General features: G+C 59.2%; 1 protein-coding gene across 6 annotated transcripts; it reads left to right on the forward strand.

Annotated features, from left to right (window-relative positions):
* The first annotated feature begins 2,557 nt into the window (after positions 1–2,557).
* REPIN1 (replication initiator 1) lies at positions 2,558–7,718 on the forward strand. Of its 6 annotated transcripts, none has more exons than XM_065939377.1 (3): positions 2,558–2,720; positions 3,520–3,646; positions 4,966–7,718. In XM_065939377.1, the coding sequence occupies exons 1-3, from the start codon at positions 2,682–2,684 to the stop codon at positions 6,654–6,656; spliced, it is 1,857 nt and encodes a 618-aa protein (XP_065795449.1). In that variant the 5' UTR covers positions 2,558–2,681; the 3' UTR covers positions 6,657–7,718. The 6 variants fall into 6 exon arrangements, with proteins under 6 accessions (XP_065795449.1, XP_065795448.1, XP_065795450.1 ...); XM_065939376.1 differs by having other exon boundaries at positions 2,559–2,720; positions 4,963–7,718; XM_065939378.1 differs by having other exon boundaries at positions 2,589–2,720; positions 3,449–3,646; positions 4,963–7,718.
* The last annotated feature ends 221 nt before the right edge of the window (positions 7,719–7,939 follow it).

Below are 7,939 nucleotides of genomic sequence, written 5' to 3' on the forward strand. Positions count from 1 at the left end.
TTATTCGTTCAGGTAAGAAGTGGATTTATTTAGAGAGAAACACACTCCACAGACAAAGTGTGGACCATCTCAAAAGAAGAAGCGATAAATGAGTCATTTTAGCTAAGAAAGTTTTGGAGAGAAAAAGGAAATCTGACACTAATAGATATTAAAACATTTTCTGTCATAAAAATACCAACATAAAATTGAATTTGGGGATGGGTGGTGTGATCTCTCTAAACATAAGGCAGAAACCATAGAAGCCTTTTACTTTAAAAGGAGTGCCCCCCACCCCCAAACAAAGTGAAATAAAACTAATTTCCCAAGGTTTTTTTGTTTTTTTTTTTGAGGTACTGATTTACAATATCATGTTCGTTTCAGGTATACAGCATGGTGAATCAAAGTTTTTATAATTTATACTCCATTTATAGTTATTATAAAATATTTGCTATATTCTCTGTGGTCTACAATGTATCCTTGTAGCTTATTTATATCTCTGTAGTATACCTACCTTTATCTTGCTCCTCCCTCCTTCCCTCTCCTTATTGGTAGCCACAAGTTTGTTCTCTGTATGTGTGAGTCAGTTTCTTGTTATATTCAGTAGATTTAGGTTTAACATATAAGTGATAACATAACAGTATTTGTTTTTCTCTCTTTGATTTATTTCACTAAGCATAATATCCTCCATGTCCATTCAGATTGTTGCAAAGGGTAACATTTCCTTCTTTTAAGGCTGAGTAGTATTCCATTGTTTATGTACACCACAACTTCTTTATCTTCTTTGTCTGTTGGAGGACACTTAGGATGCTTCCCTATGATGGCTATTGTAAATAATGCTGCTAAGAACATTGAGATGCTTGTATCTTTTTGAATTATCTTCAGATATATACCCAGGAGTCAATTTCCCAACTTTTTAAAATGAACAAACAGAAAAGTGGGCAAAGGGACATAAGCAAATTCACAAAAGAGAAAATACAGTTAATCAATAACTACATGAAAAACAAGTCAGTTAACTAGTAATTTATGAAGCAACATCCAAAACAATAAGAAAGAACAACTTTAAATTTGAAAAAACAGTCTGTATTTTCAATGATATGGAAAAGAGGGCATTTCTCATAAGAAAACCAATAAATTTTTCTCGAAGATAGTTTAGAAAACGTTTGAAAATATACTTTGCCTTTGACCAGCCAGTTCCTCACTTCTAGAATTTTTAAATCAGGCATCTGCAATAAAATATGAATCCATGATACAGAAAAGTAGAAAATGTATGTGCAGTTATGTTGCAATTAAGAATCTTGTAATAAAAGAATATTTAATAGGACGGAAGAAAATTCACAACATTGTTAAGCAAAAAAGGCAGAATACATCTTTGTAAGGCATTACCCCAACTTCAAATAAGCATAGATAAGCCTAGAAAAAATGCCCGATGATATGTATGTTGTTGTTCAGTCGCTAAGTCGTGTCCGACTCTTGCATGCCAGGCTTCTCTGTCTTCCACTATTTCCTGGAGTTTGCTCAAATTCATACCCTAAAGGGTTCCTGACGGTGATACATACCAAGGCATTAAATGCAATTGGCATTTTAATTACACTTAATGTAAATGTATGAAGTAAGTATGAGAAATCTGCGTATTTTACTTCCTATTAATGCAGCAGATTCTGTGTTTTAAGAATAATTGTACAGGAGAACGGATACAGGGATGCGTACGGCTGAGTCTCGCCCACCTGAAACTGCCACAACCTTGCTACTCAGCCACACTCCCCAATACAAAATAGTTTTTAAAAAATTGTGCAATTAGAAAGTTGCCTGTGTTGAAAAGCATAAGAGTACGTGAAACGGTCCAAGCCGAGAAAACCCAGTAAGTGTTTCGTTGGGAAAGCCAAGGCCACCTGCTAGACGGTGAGTCAGGGACGCAGACTCGCACCTGCCTCCGTACTCGCCCTCGGGATGCGGTGCGTTTCCAAGCGCAGCGCCCTGAGTGTGCCAGGACCGCCCGCGCCCCGGGTCCCGCAGCCACGGAAGCCGGGGCGCCAGCGCTCGGCTGATTTCTGGAAGCGAGGGCAACCCTCGCTTTGAAAACCAAAGTTCACCCCATCGGGCCTTTCCTTTTCTCCAGCTCTGAACTACCCAGAAGCCGACTGTCTCCGGTCAGCCGTGCCCCCAGTCGCGGCTCAGCCGCTGCGCTATTCAGGTTCTGCAGCGCGGCCAAAGGTCCAGGTGGCCGGAGAACCGGAGGGGGGCGGCCGGGTGGGGTGGGGGTCGAGGAGCGCCCTCGCCAAGGCTCGGGCCAGCGAGGCCGGGTCTCGCCGAGTGACCGAGGTCCGGCCACGCGGTCGTCCAGGGACGCGCGCCTGCCGGGAGGGACAAAGGGTCGGGGAAACCTGAGCCGGGCCCGTCCGGGAAAATTCCGGCCGGTGGTCGCCATGGCAACGGAGTCGGGCCCCGGCGCGGCCCGCGAGGGGGCGCTGGGGGCGTGAGAGGGGCCCCGCGCGGCCGGCCCCGCGGCCCGCCCCGCCCTCCGGCCGCGGCCGCCGGCCCGAGCCCGCGACTGACCCTCGGCAGCTCCTGTAGTCACGTGGCGCTGGGAACCGGCGGGGCGGGGGGGGGTGCTGGGCACGGGCCTGGCGGTGGTGAACCCGAACCTGCTGCTGTCGCCGCGGCGGGGTGGCGAGCGCGGCCGCCGGCGCCGGCTTTCGGGCCTCATGGACGCGCGACGCGCCTCCGCGCTCCCCGCCGGAGAGGTTCGTCCCGGGCAGGGCGCGGGGTTCCACGCGGGCCCGTGGTGGTGGCGGCGGCGAAGGGGGGGGGGGCGGCCCTACCTGCGGGGCGCGTGACCGTGTGCGCGCTGTGTTGGGGGGGTGCACTGCTGGACCGAGTCGGGGGGCGAGTCCGCGCACCTGCGCGCAGGCTCCGCGAGCCGCGCTCTGCGTGGGGACTGGAGAGGGGGGGCCCCCTTCGGGGAGCGCGGAGCCGTGTGTCCGCGAACGTGGACTGGGGGGGGAGGGGGTGGCAAAGCACATGCTTGAATACAAAAGGGGGGTGTGTGTGTGGGTCTGCACGGCCCTCTGCCACCCGGGACGCGGCAGGGGACTCTGCCCGAGTCCTCGTCACAGGAGCGCGCCTGGCAGCCCCCCCTGGGAACCCGGCCTGGAATTCCTGTCGGGAGGAGGGTGGGGGAAGGGGAGCCAGCGGGGATTTCAGAGTTCCTGCCCTCGGCCTGGGGGCCTTTGGCCATCAGCATGGACAGTTCGTGCTGTGATCTTACCAGGGGAGGAAGTGAGCCTCCAACGCAGCCCCGGGCTTCCTTGGTGAAGGGGGCACGTTCAGTTATTAATCCGATGGCCACTGAGGTCACTCTGCCCAGCGGGGTGCCGGGGTGGGGGAGGGGGCCGTGGCTGCCGAGGACACAAAGATGACTTCCCGCGGGGAGCGCTGAGCCTCACGCACGCGTCCTCTCCCCTCCCCGCAGGTAAGGCTGGCCTCTCTGCCACCGGAGGTCTGAGCTCTGCCATGGGGGTAGGGGTGTCTGTACTGCTGCAGTTTTCGCTGACATCCGGGGGCTACCCGAGTGTGGGCCGAAGCAGGCGCTCCAGCCGCAGAAGTATCCCCGGGAACATCCCCAGGAGGAGCTGGGCCAAGCCTCATCTCCAGCTCCACAGCCTCCAGGGTAGAGTGTGGCCTTCTTTGTTGGGTTCTCGCACCATTTCGTGGCCCCAGTGCCCCGCTGCGGGGGGAGGGGAGGGGGGAGAAGGGGGGCTGGGGGCGGGGGGAGAGGGGGGATGTTTCAAGTTCATCACATCCTGGGAGTCTTCCCAGGGCTCCGTCTGGCCGCTGGGAATGAGTCATGTCTGTGCTCCTGGAGAGGAGTACAGGTTCGGGGGAACTTCGGGGGAACTTGTGAGCAGGCAGTGAAGGTCCCTTAGGAGTCTCATCACCACCCCATCTGGCAGTGGGTGTAGGAGACACCCCCGCAGGAGTCTGGGTTCTCCCCGTTCTGGAAGAGCTGCCCGTGGGGCAGCCCCTGGCGGGGCTGGGGCAGGCTGGGACAGGGGACAGAGATTACAATCTCCTCCTTCTTCCCCTTTCCGTGCCCCAGTAATCCCAGTCCCCCGAGGGTAGGCAGCGAGGCAGGCTCACCCCCAGGGCAGCAGGCTGTGGGTGTTCTTTGGATTCAAGAGCGCTTTCCTTCCTGCAGTGTCCTCATCACGTGCGGGGGTGGAGGAGGGCAGGCGGGCAGAATGCGGGCACAGTCTGGGCAGGCAGTGGCCTGGCATCGCGCTGGGCTGGCAGTAGTATCCGGAGCTCTCTCCTGCTCCCGAGACGGGGCCGTTCTCACTGGCTCCCCTGGCCGTGGGAGGCTGAGGCTAGGGAGGTCAAAGTGCCTTCCCTAAGACGGGATTAGATGAGAGAACCTCGTTGGGGTTCTGCTGTAGGTTTACTCTGCCCCCCGGGGCAAGTCCTGTCACCCTGTCGTGCCTGACAGTGGCTTCTTCCATCAGACAGGGAGTTCGTATCTCTTGTCCAGCCTCACTGAGTTGCTGCGAAGCTCAGATGTGACAAGAGCAAACAGTAGAAACAAGTAGAGGGCGGCAGGGAAGCACTTGGGAAAGCATATAAAGTGCTGAAGGGGGAGGTCACTGCGTGTTTTGGTGAGTCCCAAGGCAGCAATCTTTGTGCAGCCAGGCCTGGAGTGTTTACTCCATGCCGGAGGGGGATTCCAAGAAGGGTCAGGGTTCTTCCTTCTAGTCGTTTCCAGGGCCAGTAAAGACTTAACAGCAGATTTACTTGAAATGCTTTCTAGAAACCCAAGATGGAAATAACGTAATAGGAGGAAACAGAAGAGTAGTCTAGTGGTCCTGATTCCAGGGCTGGAGGAGTGGAGTAGTGGAGGTGGCAGGCTCCTTTTGGGTCCGCTGGGAGGAGCTTGGGGGTGGGGCACAGGTTGTGTGGTTCTCCAGCGTGACTGTGTCTTTCCACCCTCAGCAGAGGAAGAACCGATGCTGGAACGTCGCTGCAGGGGCCCGGTGGCCATGGGCCCCGTCCAGCCCCGACTCCTTTCTGGGCCCTCCCAGGAGTCGCCCCAGACTCTGGAGAAGGAGCCCCAGGGGCTGAGGTCGCGAGGCACCGCCGCGGCCCAGGCGGGCGGCCAGGCCCTAGGTCGGGCCCATCGCTGTGCCCACTGTCGGAGGCACTTCCCCGGCTGGGTGGCCCTCTGGCTTCATGCCCGGCGCTGCCAGGCCCGCCTGCCCCGGCCGTGTCCCGAGTGCGGCCGCCGCTTCCGCCACGCCCCTTTCTTGGCACTGCACTGCCAGGTCCATGCCGCCGCCACCCCAGACCTGGGCTTTGCCTGCCACCTCTGCGGGCAGAGCTTCCGAGGCTGGGTGGCCCTGGTTCTGCACCTGCGGGCCCACTCGGCGGCGAAACGGCCCATCGCCTGTCCCGCCTGCGAGAGACGCTTCTGGCGGAGAAAGCAGCTGCGGGCCCATTCGCGGCGCTGCCACCCCCCGGCCCCCGAGGCCCGGCCCTTCATCTGCGGCAACTGTGGCCGCAGCTTCGCCCAGTGGGACCAGCTGGTGACTCACAAGCGGGTCCACGTGGCCGAGGCGCTGGAGGAGGCGGCGGCCAAGGCCCTGGGGCCGCGGCCCCGGGGGCGCCCGGCGGTGACCGCGCCCCGGCCGGGCGGGGACGCCGTCGACCGCCCGTTCCAGTGTGCCTGCTGTGGCAAGCGCTTCCGCCACAAGCCCAACCTGATCGCCCACCGCCGCGTGCACACGGGCGAGCGCCCGCACCAGTGCCCCGAGTGCGGGAAGCGCTTCACCAATAAGCCCTACCTGACCTCGCACCGGCGCATCCACACGGGCGAGAAGCCGTACCCGTGTACCGAGTGCGGGCGCCGCTTCCGCCACAAGCCCAACCTGCTGTCGCACAGCAAGATCCACAAGCGCTCCGAGGGCTCCGCGCAGGGCGGGCCCCAGCCGCCCGCCGGCGCCCCGGAGCGCGCCCCGGAGCCCCCTCCGGAGCCGGCCCCCGAGCCAGCTGAGGCCTCCGCTGGGCCCCGGCCGCCCGGCGCCGCGGCGGAGGCCCCGCCCTCCCTCCACACCTGCGCCGACTGTGGGCGGGGCTTCCGGCTGGAGCGCTTCCTGCGCGCGCACCAGCGGCAGCACGGCGGCGAGCGGCCCTTCGCGTGCGCCGAGTGCGGCAAGCACTTCGGCAAGAAGACGCACCTGGTGGCGCACTCCCGGGTGCACTCGGGCGAGCGGCCCTTCGCGTGCGAGGAGTGCGGGCGCCGCTTCTCCCAGGGGAGCCACCTGGCCGCCCACCGGCGCGACCACGCGCCCGAGCGGCCCTTCGTGTGCCCGGACTGCGGGAAGGCCTTCCGCCACAAGCCCTACCTGGCCGCGCACCGGCGCATCCACACCGGCGAGAAGCCGTACGTCTGCCCCGAGTGCGGCAAGGCGTTCAGCCAGAAGTCCAACCTGGTGTCCCACCGGCGCATCCACACGGGCGAGCGCCCCTACGCCTGCCCGGACTGCGACCGCAGCTTCAGCCAGAAGTCCAACCTCATCACCCATCGCAAGAGCCACATCCGGGACGGCGCCTTCTGCTGCGCCATCTGTGGCCAGACCTTTGACGACGAGGGGAAGCTCCTGGCCCACCAGAAGAAGCACGACGTCTGAGCGGGCCGGGGCGGCGGAGGCCGAGGGAGGGCGGGCCGGGCGTCGTTCACACTGTGCCCTCTGCTGCTGCTGTCGGCGAGGTGGGGTGAGCCGGCCCCGTTAGGGAGGGAGGTCCCCCGCTGTAATCAGGGAGTCCACTTGCAGAGCAGGGACCCCGGTCTCCCGCTGGTGTTTGCTGCGGTTCGGTCCAGACTATCCTGTGCCCTGGAAAAGTAGCAATAGCAGCTCCACCCACCCCTTAGAGCCCTCCGGCCGGAGGGGCCACCAGTGGACAGGAGGACCCCTCTCCTCTGGTGTTAACGCCTTAACGTCCCGTCTCTTATTATGCGTTCCTTTGGCTCGTTTCTTTTTTTTTTTTGCAAGTAGGTGTGGTTCAGCCCTTAGTGAATGAATGCCGGGGAGAATCAGTGGAGCAGCTGGACACACCCGGAGAACCTGCCGGCCTTGTTGGGCAGCACCTGGGCCTTTTCCAGTCCTGGGAGGCAAAGCAGAGCTCCTCCAGCCTGCCCTAGACCGGCCCCTCGCTCCCTCCCCTGCACAGGCATCCAGATTTGGAGAGACCCGTCTACTGTTAGTGCCGTGGCTCCCCTTCCTCCCCCGAAAGATCAGTCCCCCCCCCCCAGAGCATCTTCCCACGCTGCGACTGCCTTCATCCAGCCACCCTCCCAGCACTTAGAGCTATCCCATGGCTGTCAGCCGCCCTGTGTCAGGGCTTTTGTCCGAACACCCCAGTCCGCCTTCACTCCCTTCGGAGCTCAGCGCGTTGTGGGGAGGACTGCCCCATTGATAACGGAAGGCCAGCTGATGGGAAGTGGGGGTGAGTTTCCCTTCCAGCATTCTAGCGTGTGGATCCCCAACCTCTGCTTGAACATTTAGGTGACAGGGAATCTCCTGAGGCCCTGGTTCTATTGTAGGATAATTCTAATTGTTAGAAATTCTTCCTTATAATGAATGAAGTCCGCTTCCCTGTAATTTCTACTGTTGGGCCTTGTTTGTTCTCTGGAACTAAACACAACCACTAACCCTCCTTTTCCAACTAGAGAATAAAGATCTGGTTTTAGAGCTGGTGGCCGTAGGTGTTCCTTTGTCCTGGGGAGCTGTGGAGACGGAGGGGGTTGGCAGTCCCACACCACCGGGGGCTGGGATGGGTGAAGGCTGGGTTCAAGCTTCGCTACTACCCCTGGCTGTAACCCCCCACTCCCTGCCTCCACTTAGGGTCAGGCACTCTCAGCAGAGGGGGTTTCTCCTCTAGGAGTCCAGCTTTGTGTGGGGTCAGGTCAGCC

Source organism: Muntiacus reevesi, chromosome 6 (genome assembly GCF_963930625.1).
Source record: "Muntiacus reevesi chromosome 6, mMunRee1.1, whole genome shotgun sequence".
NCBI lineage: Eukaryota > Metazoa > Chordata > Mammalia > Artiodactyla > Cervidae > Muntiacus > Muntiacus reevesi.